Here is a 16,796-nt window from a genome sequence, read left to right as displayed (position 1 = left end):
AGACATTGATGGATAAATATTCAGATAGATATGATATTTGAAGGAAAGATATTTGATGATAGATACTCAGAAGGATTGATATACAGATGGATACATATTCAGATAATAGATAGATATTCAGATACATGTTTGATATATTTTCTGATAAATATTTGATAGATATTCAGTTATATATTTGGTGGATAGATATTCAGATTGTATACGGTGAGTACATAATAAAATAGATTGTTATTAAGATTGATTGATAATATTCCTTTCATTGCTTTTACAAATATAAGATTTAAACAAAGTTTAAATGTAGGAAGAATATTTAAACAATATAAAAAACCGAAATAGATTCACTATATACAGTAATTTATAAACTGATGGTCTCATGATTACGGAGTTGTTCATTTAGACTACAGACTTATATTTTGATGAATAAATGACTCAATTATTAACATTTAAAAAAGTATATTTTCTTTCTCTCTTTTTCTTGTAAGGTGCTTTTACATCAGCAAGTAACAATACTTTGTTCTTGTTGCACCTTATAAATGTCCGTTGTACTGATAGTTTGTCCCTGAATGAACAGGAAAGAGTTAAACTGCAGGATACGGAATCAATTTCACTCAGCTGGAGTGACTCGCGTATATTTGATTCAAATGAACGAATCAGTTAAAATAAAAATAATTCCAAACCAGTCATTAAGAAATTTTCGTTGTGTTTTTGTGCCTTAAAATAGCGTTAACGTTAAAACCACAATATTATTTAGACGGAAAACGGCGTTTTAATTCGCACGCGGGTCTTTTCTGAACAACTCCTTAATGATTCATTCGGGAGTCGTGATTCCCGAGTCAGTCAAAGAGTCGTTCATTGATCCAACATCTGCACGCTGCGATCCTTGTGCTGCGCGAGGTCTCCACTATTTCAGGTGTGTTTTAAAGTGAAATTGTTTATAAATTAAACACACAGAGATTATTTTGAATCATGTGTGTGTGTGTGTGTGTGTGGCCTGCTTTGCTGTATTGTTTGTCGATGCTTACGTTTCTTTATGCTGTGCGAATCATTTCATGAGTGCAGCTGTAATGTATGTACAGCAGCTTTGTGATGCAATGTAACGAAACGTATGTATAAGAAGCTGTGTTTTTGATAGCTCAACTATTTGTGTACAACTATTAGTGTTTGCACGACTTCCAAACAGTTATAACTGTGTTTGCATGACAAATATGCATACATAAATATCTATAAAATGTGTAAAGGTTGTGTGTGTGTGTGTCTCTAAAGAAGGATGATGGCTGTCTGCTTCATGTCTGGGCTTGACATCAGCTCGACCCCCAAACCTGCAGCAGTTTATGGAGCTCTTTGTCTGAGCTGTTGTTTTGAAGTGTGTTTTATGGGCTCTTCAGACTCAGATGTTTGATGCTTCTGATGATGTTCTTCTGCAGGATGGCACTCAGGCGGTTTCTGTCAGTGTTTCTCATGTTGTTTGTGACTCTTGAAGTTCTGAAATACAGCGACACACAACAGACCACAGACCAGGTTTGACTCAGGGTGGATCTCACCCCTTTTATATGCATTGTTATTTTTACAACCCGTACCCAAATAATGCATCAATAACCTTTTAATACACTATTTAATTGTTTTCATAACAAATAAGCACATTTATATCCATACTTCTATATTATTACAGTAATCAAAATCTCCTGACACAAAAATCTAGTTTTTTAAATATATTTAGAATATTCTTTACAACTTGCATAACATTTTATTATTTCAATAATTATAATATTTTATTTAATAATAGTTAACATTAAGTAATTTGTATTAGTAATTTTGTTTTTTATTTTTAGTATATCAAGATAAATTAAATGAAAATATTAAATAGCCATTAATGAATTAATTAATTAATTAAAATAAATGAATGATATATATATATATATATATATATATATATATATATATATATATATATATATATATATATATATATATACACACGCACACACACACACACACACACACATATATACTGTATATATACATATATATGAAACTGTATTAGTTTAGTTAATGTTTGTTTTATTTCATGTAACGTAAAAGTGTTATATGCTTTAGTTTTGCTTTAATCAACTCTAATGTGTGTTTGCATTTAGATTGAAGTTACATTCCCCACCGGCAACTTGAGTGATACGACACACACACCTTCATTACCAGGTCTCTCACACACACACACACACACACACACACACACACACACACACACTTATGAGAATGTCTTCTTCCTATGTTAGTGAGGACATTTGACCCTCCTGTAAATAAAGTCTTTAATTAAAGTCTGAGAACTTCATAAGGTAAAACGGCACTGAAAGCGTTAATTAATAAACAATACGTTATTATGTTAAATATACTTTTTCTATCTTTCAGATGTTGATGAGTGTCGCCAGGGCGACCCAGGGCCTTGCGGTTACCATGCCAACTGCACAAACACACCTGGATCCTACCTGTGCAGCTGTTTCCGTGGTTACCTGATGAGTGCGGAGGGATGTAAAGGTGTGCACTCAATGCAAGTACATGATATAAACACACCTAAACAGGTCAACTTTAACTTTTTCTTCAAATTAAAAGAGAAAATTAACTATGAACAGCAGATACAATACACTCAAATACTAATTCAAGAGTTTGTTTCTTCATCAGATTTGGAGAAATTGCATCACTTGTTCAGTACGAATGAATGGGTGCCGTCAGAATGCAAGTCCAAACAGCTGATAAAAACATCAGAATAATCCACAACATCTGGAGAAGACAAAATAGGACACAAATCAAGCATTGAGATGTTTTGAACTTCAAACCATTGTAAAATACGACTCTCATTCTGACGGCACCCATTCACTTGCAGTGAGCAAGTGATGCAATGCTACATTTCTCCAAATCTGGTGAAGAAGCAAACTCATCTACATCTGGGATGTCCTAAAAATGAGTACATTTTCAAGCAGGTGAACAATTGTTATATAAGCCGTCTTCTTCGTTTTAAGCTAGGTTTAAAACACTGTGACTGTGATAAATAGTGAGTTGTTGTGTGTGTTGTGTGTGTGTTGTAGATGTAGATGAGTGTGTGCTGGCTGCAGTAACAGGACTGCAGGCCTGTGGAAGTGGAGCCTTGTGTACAAACACACCTGGATCTTTCACCTGCTCGTGTCCGGCGGGATTCGTGCTGGCGCTCCACGGACACAACTGCGTCGGTGCGTCCACTGTTTGAGTGTGTGTGTTTCATTCAGGGATGGTCAAACTAACTGATTAGTCATCCAACCAGAGTTATGTAAGTAGGGGTGCATGATAAATATCGGCCGATAATTAATACGCATCTCGTCAGTAAAGCCGTTTTTTAGTCAGCGGTAAATTCCATCATTTGTGTGATTGCACATAGAGCAGCATTTACTACAGAGAGCCATTGTTAACTGACAAGCTGCGCAAATTATGTAATTTAACAATATTTATTTTATTATATTGCGATATTTATTGTGCACCCCTATATATTAGTATAATTTAGTTTCTTATTAATGTTTTGAATTAGTTTTTGTATTATTATTATTAATTTGTGCATGTTTGCATTTTTGCTTAGTTTTTATTTTTTATATTTTCTGTTTTCATTTTTGTGATAGTTTTAGTCATTTTGTAGTTAGTTTCTGTCATTTTTGTTTATTTTTATTTATCTCAATATGTCTATATATATATATATTAATTTATGGTTTTTGTTATTTTAGTACATCCAGTTAATCTATGAAAATGAGAAATGTTTTCTTTATGTATTTTTTAATTTTATTAATTTTAATATTTTCTGTGTATTATATATCTTATTGCGATGACATTATTATTATTTATCAGTTTATATGGTCAATTGTTTTTTTTATATATTTTTTTTTATTAATTTATATTTTTATATTTTCTGTTTTCATTTTAGTTTAATTAATTCTGTTTTTGGTTTGTATTTATATATATGTGTGTGTGTGTGTTTTTTATTATTTTTTGTTTAAGTTTGTGTTTAAGTTATTTTAGTACATCTGGTTAATCCATGAAAATGATAAATTCTTCCATGGTAACTAGCTGAAATAAAATTTGTTAAATTATGTATTTTATTTTATTTTATTTTATTTAGCATTTTCTGTTTTCATATTAGTTTTAAAGTCAGCATGAAGTGAAAATTCACCAGATTTTCTAAATGCATATCATAGATGCTATATTTTCTGATACTGATATTTTCATTATTCTTCATGACTGCATATTTACATTTTTTTAGTAATAGTTTAGAATTAGTTTTTATATGTTCTGTTTTTATTTTGTAGTGTGTTTTTGTCTTTTTTTTTTTTTAAGTGTCGTTTTTGCTTTTTTTTTTTTTTTAGTACATCAAAATAAACTAAATGATTATTTTCTGTTTTTATTTCAGTTTTTACTTTTTAAAAATGCACCCTTATTTGTTGAATATCTGTCAGTTCCTCTGCACATTACCAGTGAGTCAGGAGCATGTTTAAGCGCTCTTCTGTGTCTCTGCAGATGTTGACGAGTGTAATTTCGAGGAGAGCTGCCGGAGGGAGCAGGGTAACGTGTGTGTGAATACAGACGGCAGCTACACGTGTGTGTGTCAGGCTGGATTCAGAGAGCACAGAGCCGCGTGTGTGGGTACGAGTCTGTTCTGTCTGTGATCGTAGTATTAACCCTTTATCGATGAAGAGACGATGATGATGTTGTTCTCAGATGTGGACGAGTGTGTGGAGGAGCCGCATGTGTGTGTCGGCCGAGGCGAGTGTGAGAACACACTGGGCAGTTACAGGTGTGTGTGTCGGCGCGGTTACCGTGGCAACGGCACACACTGCACAGGTGAGTGACACACACACAGACACACACTTACATTTAATGCGTAGTTCATTATTACAATTATTACGCTTTTTATTTGTATGCCTGCATGAGAGAACTACGACCATGTGAATTATTGAAATCTATTAAATTGTTAATATACAATTTTCAATTATATATATATATATATTTATATATATATTTATATGCATCTGTGTGTGGACTGTAAATGTGTTGAAAAGCAATAATAATATAAAACATTTGGGAATCCTTGCTATAAGGCCTTTAATGCTCTATAATGCATAATCCAAACTATAATAGTATGTTAGTGATGCCAATATGAGTCGATTACTTGTGTGTGCATGCAGACATAAACGAGTGTTTGTCCGGGGATCACGGCTGTGACGTTAACGCTCGCTGTGGGAACATCATCGGCTCGTATTTCTGCCAGTGTCTTCAGGGATACAGCGGAGACGGACACTCCTGCTACGGTCAGTCTGAGATCCCGATCCATGCAGACTGAATGCTGTGATGATGAGGATGATGATGATGCTTGTGTCTGTGGTTTGCTCAGATGTGGATGAATGCACTCAGGATAACGGACTCTGTGAACACGACTGCATGAATCAGCCGGGGACGTACAGCTGCGTCTGCAGCCCTGGATACGCAATAACTGCAGATCTGCACAACTGCACAGGTACACACTCACACAATACACCACACTCACTTCAGTGTGATTCACTTCAGTGTGATCCGCCTCCGTGTGATTCACTTCAGTGTGATTCGCCTCGGTGTGATTCGCTTCAGTGTGATCCGCCTCCGTGTGATTCACTTCGGTGTGATTCACTTCACTGTTAGTCGCTTCAATGTGATTCGCTTCAGTGTGATTCACTTCAGTGTGATTCACTTCAGTGTGATTCGCCTCGGTGTGATTCGCTTCAGTGTGATTCACTTCAGTGTGATTCACTTCAGTGTGATTCGCCTCCGTGTGATTCACTTCGGTGTGATTCACTTCAATGTTAGTCGCTTCAATGTGATTCACTTCAGTGTGATTCACTTCAGTGTGATTCGCCTCCGTGTGATTCACTTCGGTGTGATTCGCCTCCGTGTGATTCACTTCGGTGTGATTCACTTCACTGTTAGTCGCTTCAATGTGATTCATTTCAGAGTGTTTCACTTCATTGTGATTCGCTTCAGTGTGATTCACTTCAGTGTGATTCGCCTCGGTGTGATTCACTTCGGTGTGATTCACTTCAGTGTGATTCACTTCAGTGTGATTCGCCTCCGTGTGATTCACTTCGGTGTGATTCGCCTCCGTGTGATTCACTTCAGTGTGATTCGCCTCGGTGTGATTCACTTCGGTGTGATTCACTTCAGTATGATTCGCCTCGGTGTGATTCACTTCGGTGTGATTCACTTCAGTGTGATTCACTTCGGTGTGATTCACTTCGGTGTGATTCACTTCATTGTGATTCAATTCGGTGGGATTCACTTCAATGTGATTCACTTCAGTGTGATTCACTTCAGAGTGTTTCACTTCATTGTGATTCGCTTCAGTGTGATTCGCTTTAATGTGATTCACTTCAGTGTGATTCGCTTCAGTGTGATTGACTGCTATGTGATTCAGTTCGGTGTGGTTCACTTCAGTGTGATTTGTAAGTTTTTCCATTTATATTCAGGTTCATTCATTTTACTTTTTTACTTGGTTCAATGTTAATAAAGTTAATACACACACTGTGAACACACACACGGAGCAGTTGGGGTTCGGTGCCTTGCTCAAGGGCACCTCAGTCATGGTATTAGATTCAGTTTAACTGAATTCTGCACTTCAGTTGGATTTAAATCATCGAAATTTTTATTTGATTTAATGTAATTTATTACCATGACGTCTACCTGTATATTTTGAATTACCAAAACATTTGCAACATATTTTTGGATGGTTAACCAATGCATAGTGAAAAATAAATAATGGTTGCATGTCTGTGTGTGTGTGTGTCTTTGTGTAGATGTGGACGAGTGTGTGAGCAGTAATGACATGTGTGAACAGACCTGCACAAACACAGCGGGTTCGTTTCTCTGCTCGTGTCGACGTGGGTATCAGCTGCACATTGACGGACACAGCTGTGTGGGTCAGTGCGCTTTCAGCTCATATTATGGCCATTAAAAGAATCTGTGTTCTGTTCTAGAGTGGATTTTCTCTCATTCACAGCTCTGTGAGTGTGTGTTTTATAGACATAGATGAGTGTAAACTACAGAATGGAGGCTGTTCTCACGAGTGCACAAACACACCAGGTGGTCACGAATGTCACTGTCCCTTCCCTCTGCTGCTGGACCACCGCAATACCACCTGTGTCAGTAAGTAATGTGTGTGTGTGTTGTAAAGTATGTTTTTATTGTTTTGCATGAATAACTTTAATAAGTAACTCTTTCACTAAAAGAATTTAAGAAAATCCTTTTCCCATCCTTTCATGAATTGTTTATCTGTTGCATGCATGCATTTTCTATCTTTTGCAGTTTGCATGGATGCTTTTTCTATCTGGTGCATGTATGCATTTTCTATCCTTTTCATGAATACATTTTCTATCTGTTGCATGCATGCATTTTAATCATTTTCATGAATGCATTCTCTATCTGTTGCATGCATGCATTTTCTATCTGTTGCATGCATGCATTTTCTATCCTTTGCATGGATGCTTTTTCTATCTCTTGCATGCATGCATTTTAATCCTTTTCATGAATGCATTTTCTATCTGTTGCATGCATGCATTTTCTATCCTTTGCATGGATGCTTTTTCTATCTGTTGCATGCATGCATTTATATTCCTTTTTGTGGATGCATTTTCTATCTGTTGCATACATGCATTTTCTAACATTTTCATGGATGCATTTTCTATATGTTGCATGTATGCATTTTCAATCCTTTTCTTGAATGCATTTTCTATCTGTTGCATGCATGCATTTACAATCTTTTTTGTGGATGCATTATCTATCTGTTGCATGGATGCATTTTCTATATGTTGCATTTATGCATTTTCTATCCTTTTCATGGATGCACTTTCTAAATTTTGCATTCATGCTTTTTCTGTCCTTTGCATGCCTGCATTCCTGATCTTTTGCATTCATGCATTTTTGTATTTGTTGCACCCATGCACTTTCTATCTTTTGCATGCCTGCATTTTCCACCTGTCTAATGCATGCATTGTACATATGTTTAATTTATGCATTTTCCATTAATTAAATGCATGCGTGTATCTCTCCTTTGGCAGATGTGACCTCATGTGCCTTGAGGAACGGTGGATGTGATCATACCTGTTCGTTGGGTGCCGAAGGTCGCATCCATTGCAGCTGCAGAGCAGGATGGGAGCTCAGTGCAGACCAAAGAACCTGCATCGGTAAAACACCAAAAACGATTGACTGGTTCATATTATCCAGTATATGATCCACATGAATTGCATAAAATAGTTTGGTGTGACTTTATGTCTGTATATCGATTATCAACAAAATATCATTCTTTAATTTAATAAAATAAAAACAATATTTTGAATAACTATTATTATTTTCAAATACTGAGTAACTGTCTCTGTCTGCAGATGTGGACGAGTGTGTGAGTTTTAACGGCGGCTGTGAGCAGGTGTGTGTGAATCACGCTGGCGGTTTTAATTGCAGCTGTCGCTCTGGCTTTGAGTTGCGTAAAGACGACCCGACTAAATGCCATCGTGAGTCACAGCTGTTCACACACACTGACACAATGACTCTAGATCATCCAGAACACCCTCCTCACAGCCGTACATCATTATTCCAGCGCTGTGTGAACCTGCCTGTCTGAACTCTGGAGTGTGTGTCGCTCCCAACACCTGCGACTGTCCGGCAGGATACCCTGGACCAGGATGTTCGGGTAATGTGTCGTGTGATTGAGTTTAATGCAGAATAAAATAGGATGTGATTTTTTTTCACTTTTTATTATTATTGTTAATATTATGCTAATATCATAACATTTTTATTGTATTATTCTAAGTGACAATTTTGACATTTTTACACATTTGACAGCCCAACTTGCAGGGCATTCGTTATTAAAATACACTTTACATACAGTGTAAAATGGCTTACAGTTATAATAATGATGTATAACATAGAGGAATAATGAATTATATTCCCCAGAATTGAAAATGTGTGAAAAATTCGGGAATTTCCTTCTCCATGAAAGCAAAAAAAAATACTTTTATATATTATTGAACGATACTTATTATTTTCATCAAGGTTGCATTTATTTGAAAAAAATAATGCAGTGAAAATAAGTAAATATTATTGTGATTTTAAATAAACGTTTTCTATATGAATCTGTGTTAAACTATAATTTATTTCTGTGATGCTCCGCTGTATTTTCAGCATCATTCCTCCAGTCTTCAGTGTCACATAATCTTCAGAAATCATGAAAATATGATGATTTACTGCTCGAGAAACATTTCTGATTATTATCAAAGTTGAAAACAGTTGCATTTTATTTTTTCAGGATTCACAGATGAATAGAAAGTTCAAAAGAGCCGGATTTATTTATTTAAGAGCAATATTTTGTAACATTATGAATGTCTTTACTGTCACTTTTGAGCAATTAAAGTATTAATTTATTTATTATATTAATTTGTCAGGATTCACAGATGAATAGAAAGTTCAAAAGAGCTGGATGTATTTGAAAGAGCAATATTTTGTAACATTATGAACTATGTCTTTACTGTCACTTCTGAGCCATTTGATGCATCCTTGATGAATTACAGTATTAATTTCTTTTAAATGCTAGTGTAAGTGTGCGTTCATGCATGTGTGTGTTCTCTGTGTTTATTGTGGTGTGTCTCAGCCATGTGTTCTCCGCCCTGCGCTCATGGAGGGTCCTGTATGAGGTGGAACGTCTGTCTGTGTCGTCCGGGCTGGACGGGAGACGGCTGCCACACAGGTAACACTGACCGCATCACACACACACACACACACACTGATGCTGATGATGATGTGTGTGTTTCAGCCGTGTGTGAGCTGCCGTGTGCGAACGGTGGACGATGTGTCGCTCCAAACACCTGCCAGTGTCCCTCGGACTACAGCGGAGCGCAGTGTCTCACCCGTGAGTGTGTGTGTGTGTGTGTGTGAGATCTGAAGCATTGTTTTATCTAGATGTGTACTGAAGCTGCGTGTGTGTGTTTGCAGCGCTGTGTTCTCCTCCGTGTGTGAACGGAGGGAAGTGTGTGGACATCAACACCTGCAGCTGTTCAGACGGATGGACAGGAGCTCGCTGTCAGAGAGGTCCACAAACACACACTTCTTCTGTTTTACTTCCATGTTCATACAGGGACACTTTTTATTTACAGCTAATTATAAATCCTTACCTGACCCAGACAATAACCCTAAGAGAAAACGATCTGCATTTTTACAAAAAAATATTTATTCTCTTTTGATTTTGTGTATATATAGTGTATATATTAGTGTATATATTATTTAGATTAGTAAATAAAATCAGATTTTTTTATTTAAATGTATGTTTCCTAGTTTAGTTATTAATATTAGTTTAATTTGAAAACAAAAGCAGTCTATTTTAGTCCTTTTTTAAACAGCAAATTTATGAACCTGTGTGTGTGTGTGTGTGTTTCCTCCTCAGAACCCGTCAGGTGTGTGTCGGCGTGTAGAAACGGTGGTGTGTGTGTGGGACTCAACAGATGCCAGTGTGTGGATGGATTTACTGGAAGCCTCTGTGAGACAGGCATGTGACATCATCACCTCCATCATCATGACATCATTCACTCATCATCATTGTTGACATCAGTCTGCAGTGATTCTTCTGTTCATCCTGTGTTGTGTTTATGTTCAGTGTAGCTTGTGTTCATGTGTGTGTGTGTGTGTGTGTGTGTGTGTTTGTAGCCGTCACTACGCCGTGTGTTCCTCCATGTCAGCACGGTGGCGTCTGCGGGGCTCTGAACACCTGTGTGTGTGTGACGGGGACGAGCGGCATACGCTGTGAGAAACTGTGAGAGAATGCACACACACATACTCTTACACACACACACACACACACTCACACACACGCACGCACACATACACACACGCTCACACTTACACACTCATGCACACACAGTTATGTAGTCTCACACACACTCGCACACACACACTCACACACACAAACAAACAAAACACACACAGACTCACACACACACTCACACACACACACACACACACTCGCACACACACACTCACACACACACAGACTCACACACACACACACACTCGCACACAAACACACACACACACACACACAAACAAAACACACACAGACTCACACACACACTCACACACACACACACACACACACTCGCACACACACACTCACACACACACAGACTCACACACACACACACACTCGCACACAAACACACACACACACACACACAAACAAAACACACACACACACACACACACAAACACACACACACACACAAACACACACACACACACACACACACTCACACTCCTCGTGTTGTGTCCTCCTCTCCTCCAGCACGTGTCCGGTCGTGACGACGGTGGTCAGTATGGCCCGAGCCGTGCGGAAAGGCTTTCGGGAGAGTTATGTGGACCGCTGCGGACCGCTGGGAGTCCAGCTCTGCACTAAATACAGGTCAAACACACACACACACACACACACAGATCGACAGGATCTGTCACAGTATGACTAATGTTAAATCACAAACTCTTGTTTGATGCAATGTGAGCAGATCTGAATGCAATACTAGAATCAACACTTTTCTTTCACTTTCACGTTCACATCAAATTGAGATCCTTTTTAATTTTGTAATTTATTTAAGATTCATTTTGAATTTCTTAGTGTTTTTGTTCATTTAATGCATTTTTTATCTATTTTTTTATTGATTGCTATGAATTGTGAGACTCTTCTGCTCACCAAGGCTGCATTAATTTGATCAAAAATACAGTAAAAATTGTGAAATATTATTACAATGTAAAACAGCTGTTTTCTGTGTGAATATCTGTTAAACTGTAATTTATTTCTGTGATGCTCCTCTGTATTTTCAGCATCATTCCTCCAGTCTTCAGTGTCACATGATCTTCAGAAATCATGACAATATGATGATGATTTACTGCTCAAGAAACATTTCTGATCGCTGATGTGTTTCCTGTGGTTGTAGGATAAATCAGGCGCGTGTGTATCTGCAGGCGTATAGAGTGGGCTACAAAATCCAGTGTCCTGAGAAAACAGCAAGATGAACAACCTCAAGTCTATAGAAACACTTCACACGGAGTCAAACACACTCAGTGCATATTCTATGCTTGTGTATACTGGCTTTTGCACATGGTGCATGTGTATTGTTACATACTAATAAAGGTATTTTTGGTCACTTATTTACATGGTTGTGTGATCCTCTTTAAACTGCTGTGCTGCAGATGTAATATTAACTGAGTGAATGCATTTATACTGAAACTGAAGTAAGTCACACTGCGCTGTTTGCTGAGCGGACGTGGACAGACAACATCTAAAGACATGTCTGATCTGAAGGAAATAACCAGACCTCCATCAACCGAGGAAGAGCAGGTGAAATAAAACACACTAAATAGACATTTAAATGGAAAAAGCATGCAAAAAGCATGCAGGGAAATTGTATTATAGAAATACATTCCCTTTTTTAGGGAAATCTGTTTTTTATTTCAAACTACACTTTAGTTAATGGACTGATTTTTACTATTAACTAGTTGCTAATTAGCATGCATGCTACTAGCACATTGCCTGACTCTAAGAACTTATAAACAACATCAAAAAACTATTTTGCATGAACATATTTTAGATCCTTTAATCCGAAACGAAACTTAATAACAGAATTGGACCTTAAAATAAAGTGTGACCCAATTTTAATTTAGAGTCAATTTTTTTATTATGTTGAAATTTTTAAAATCTAAAAAAAAAATATATATATTTTAATATCAATGTTACTTTATTTAATAGTAGTTGTGCAAATGTGTGTTTATGTTACATAATGACTGGAATGTGCACGGTTTCAGATTTTGCATGCATTTTTAAGTTAAAACATAGGATAGAAAAATGCATTCTTCATCTACTTTTGAGTTTTGTGGAAACTTAGATTTTAAGCTTCATTCATGTCACCTCTCTCTTTTTTAAGGGGCTGAATAAGAAGGGGTCCTTTAAGAAGGCTCTGGATTTGAGTTCTGGAGACTCTCACAATGCTGGAATCAAGCCAATAACCTTCGTTAGACAGGTCTGATGGGTTGTTAATTGTTGCTTAAATAAGTGATGTATTGAATGTTTGATCACTGACTGAACTAGAAATGAGCACAGTGTGGCCTGCACTTTGATTTTGTGGAACAGGACGTCCTGTTATACTCGCACACAAACAGACTCTATGCACATTGCTGGTTTAAAGGGTTAGTTCACCGAAAAATGATTAATAACTCACTCTCATGTCGTTCCAAACCCGTGAGACCTCCATTTATCTTCTGAACACAGTTTAAGATATTTTAGATTTAGTCCGAGAGCTCTCAGTCCCTCCACTGAAGCTGTGTGTACGGTCTACTGTCCATGTCCAGAAAGGTAATAAACACATCATCAAAGTAGTCCATGTGACATCAGAGGGTCAGTTAGAATTTTCTGAAGCATCGAAAATACATTTTGGTCCAAAAATAGCAAAAACGACGACTTTATTCAGCATTGTCTTCTCTTCCGTGTCTGTTGTAAGAGAGAGTTCAAAACAAAGCAGTTTGTGGTATCCAGTTCGCGAACGAATCATACGATGTAACCGGATCTTTTTGAAACAGTTCACCAAATCGATCTGAATTGTTTTAAACTAAACAGATATTGGTTTGTCTGAACTCAGAGGGAGTGTCAGCCACATTAAAAAAGTTAACAGCTTAAGTCATTTGTGGATTAATGCGTATTAGAGATGCGAACCGTTTAAAACGATTCAGTTTGATTTGGTGAACCGAATGATTCGTTTGCGAACCGGATATCCAATTCTAACTGACCCTCTGATGTCACATGGACTATATACCGTACACACTGTTTCAATGGAGGGACTGAGAGCTCTCGGACTAAATCTAAAATATCTTAAACTGTGTTCAGAAGATAAAAGGAGGTCTTACATGTTTGGAACAGCATAAGGGTGAGTTATTAATGGCATAATTTTCATTTTTGGGTGAACTAACCCTTTAATTGTGAATGATTCATCAGTGCACATGTTTCTCATCATAATATTTTATACATTTGTAACATGCTCTGAGTCTGAAATCCTTGTTGTTTTTTCTTGTGTCTGTGAGGTCGCAGCTGGATGTGTGTATCCCAGAATCCTCCAGGGCGACGCTCTTCCTCCTGACGCTCGTCTCAGAGTTCAGAAACTCCTCAGTCACTTTGATGGAGGAAGTATCGGTGAGAGTCTCTGTGTGTTTGAAAGAAAATGCATTTTACATTATTATTTATTTATTTATTTACATTTTATAGTTTTATTTGATATTTTCTGATTTATTTCATATTTCATGTAGTTTATTTTATATATATATATATATATATATATATATATATATATATATATATATATATATATATATATATATATATAAATATATATATATATATATATATATATATATATATAATAGATAAAATATAATTAATATAATAATATTTAATAACATTAATTAATTAATTGATTAATATAACAAATAACATTTCTGAATTTCTAAATATATTGTATATATTACATATTATATAAATATGTATGTAAATGTAAAAATAATATATACACTTTTATTTTATAGTACATATATTATACAATAAATATAATAGATAAAATATTTATATTTTCATTATGTATTTATATTTGCATATTTTATAAATATGTATAAATTATATATGTATTATAAATGTATGTGCGTGTATACACACACACACACACACACACACATTTCACAAATTGCTAAATCTGTCATGTGACCCCTGAGGCTCACGATCTGATTGGCTGCTTGGTCACTTCTCTCTCCAGGTTCATACACTGGGTCCTTAGGAGCGATGCATGTGAGAAACACTATAGCAAAGTTCATTTCTCTGCGGGACGGAGGTGTCCTGTCCAGTCCAGAGCAAGTCTTCATCACTGTCGACACCCAGAGAGCTTTGATGGTACATTACAAAATCATTCAGCTATCATTTAGAACTTCAGCGCATGTTTCAATTCATAAAACTTTTTTATTGTAAAAATAAAGATCTGCTGCTGATGTCCTTGATGAATGATAAATTAAATCAGGATCATATCATTACTGAACTGAACATAGGTGATGCTGCGGCTGCTGTGCCAATCAGAGGGCGTGTCTACAGTTATGATCCCAGACCCCGCCCCTCACACTCTGACACGCCTCCTGGAGAGGATGGGTGTGGTTCCGGTGACCTATCAGCTGCAAGAGGAGAGTGGGTGGAGTGTGGAGAGGGCGGAGCTAAACACAGCCATCCAGGCTACAAGGGGGCGGAGCTTTCCAATGGCGATTTACATCAGTAACCCCGGCAACCCAACAGGCACAGGACAATTCATAAACAATATATTCATAATAATTTAGCTGGTGATTTAATATGAAGCAGCGCTGCGAACGCAGTGATGATTTTCTTTTATTTGGTTAATAATTTGGTTTCTAAAAAAGCATCTCACAATGATAAGATGTTTTTTTTTTTTTTTTTTTTTTATCTTGCAAACAGACTATTACAATATTTACAGAAAACTAATTATGATAAGATAAAATGTTTTAGCAGCATCTCAGAATTCAGAACTTTTTTCTTGAAGATTTTCTAGTTATAAACTTTTTATATTATAATATATATATATTCAGTTCCAGTAAAAGTTTTTGAACCATATAATTTATATGTTTTTTAAATAAGTCTATTATTTGAACAGAAATACAGCAAAATCAGTAATATTGTGAAATATTTTTACTATAAAAAATATCTGCTTTATATGTGAATATCTATTAAAATGTCATTTATTCCTATGATCAAAGCTGAATATTCAGCATCATATACAGTATATATAATGTTATATTATATTATATTATATTATATTATATTATATTATATTATATTATATTATATTATATTATATTGCATAACGCTGTAGGCTATATTAACAAAATTTAATTTATGTCACTAACTGATTACAAATACTTTTTCTTGTGTTTATTTGGAATGGAAAAAAATATAAAAAATGTAAAAAATACTTAAATCAAATATATAATCTTAAGTATTTTGCAATAACTCTTTGGTTGAAATGTTTGAAAATAAAATAAAATTAGTTTTCCAAAAGTAAATATATAAATTGTATCTAATATTCTCAAAAAGCTGAAATATATTAAGGGTATTATTTTATTATTATTTGTATTGCTTAGCCCTAAAAGAGTTACATGCAAACAACAGAGATTAATTCATTATTAACTACAGCTATTAAAAAGGGTTTGATCCGAGTGTTAAAATGACTTAAAATTATATTCTAATAATGCCTAATGTGAAACACAAGGCAGAATATGATATTGCTCGTTTTTTTTTGAGTGAAATGATAAATATGTTGGTTTTGCAGGACATGTTCAGAGCAGGGAGTCCATTCAGGAAGTGATTCGCTTTGCTGCAGACGAAGAGCTTTTCCTATTGGTCGATGAGGAAAGTGTTCAGGATTTAATCTTCATTATTTGAAAGGAGTTTTCGGGTCAGATTTGTGTTTTTAGGTGTTCTTCTGTCTCTTGACATGTTGCAGGTTTATCAGGACACGGTTTTCGCTGACGGCTCGGAGTTCGTGTCCTATAAGCGTGTTCTGGCCGAGATGGGCCAACCTTATTCTGACAGAGTCCAACTGGCCTCGCTGCATTCGCTCTCCAACGGCATCATGGGAGAGTGAGTTTTTCCAAGTCAGTCTTTCCCTATAGTGAAACATTATTAGAAT

General features: G+C 36.0%; 3 protein-coding genes across 7 annotated transcripts in view; all 3 read left to right on the top strand.

Annotated features, from left to right (window-relative positions):
• Window positions 1-16,796, top strand: part of LOC113068554 (gephyrin-like) — a 1,122,288-nt gene that overhangs the window by 448,363 nt on the left and 657,129 nt on the right. The gene's annotated exons all lie outside the window — the stretch shown is intronic.
• On the top strand, window positions 789-12,219 carry LOC113068557 (neurogenic locus notch homolog protein 1). Of its 2 annotated transcripts, none has more exons than XM_026241309.1 (21): window positions 789-910; window positions 1,425-1,518; window positions 2,133-2,193; window positions 2,404-2,529; window positions 3,078-3,218; window positions 4,528-4,653; window positions 4,729-4,851; window positions 5,196-5,318; window positions 5,402-5,524; window positions 6,834-6,956; window positions 7,060-7,182; window positions 8,094-8,219; window positions 8,418-8,543; window positions 8,630-8,722; window positions 9,680-9,775; window positions 9,842-9,937; window positions 10,021-10,116; window positions 10,469-10,570; window positions 10,729-10,834; window positions 11,363-11,479; window positions 12,006-12,219. In XM_026241309.1, the coding sequence occupies exons 1-21, from the start codon at window positions 804-806 to the stop codon at window positions 12,082-12,084; spliced, it is 2,307 nt and encodes a 768-aa protein (XP_026097094.1). In that variant the 5' UTR covers window positions 789-803; the 3' UTR covers window positions 12,085-12,219. The 2 variants fall into 2 exon arrangements, with proteins under 2 accessions (XP_026097094.1, XP_026097093.1); XM_026241308.1 differs by having other exon boundaries at window positions 8,091-8,219.
• The window catches only part of gptl (glutamic--pyruvic transaminase-like), an 8,531-nt gene continuing 4,034 nt past the window's right edge, over window positions 12,300-16,796 (top strand). For both annotated transcript variants that reach the window (XM_026241349.1, XM_026241348.1), the window contains exons 1-7: window positions 12,300-12,409; window positions 12,993-13,088; window positions 14,143-14,251; window positions 14,865-14,998; window positions 15,151-15,388; window positions 16,437-16,516; window positions 16,611-16,747. In XM_026241349.1, coding sequence (XP_026097134.1) covers window positions 12,359-12,409; window positions 12,993-13,088; window positions 14,143-14,251; window positions 14,865-14,998; window positions 15,151-15,388; window positions 16,437-16,516; window positions 16,611-16,747 — 845 coding nt within the window. In that variant the 5' untranslated portion in view covers window positions 12,300-12,358. The remainder of the gene's footprint in view (window positions 12,410-12,992; window positions 13,089-14,142; window positions 14,252-14,864; window positions 14,999-15,150; window positions 15,389-16,436; window positions 16,517-16,610; window positions 16,748-16,796) is intronic.

The sequence above is a fragment of the Carassius auratus genome, linkage group LG45M, assembly GCF_003368295.1.
Source record: "Carassius auratus strain Wakin linkage group LG45M, ASM336829v1, whole genome shotgun sequence".
In the NCBI taxonomy this organism is placed as follows: domain Eukaryota; kingdom Metazoa; phylum Chordata; class Actinopteri; order Cypriniformes; family Cyprinidae; genus Carassius; species Carassius auratus.
This window is presented reverse-complemented; position numbering and strand designations above follow the sequence as displayed.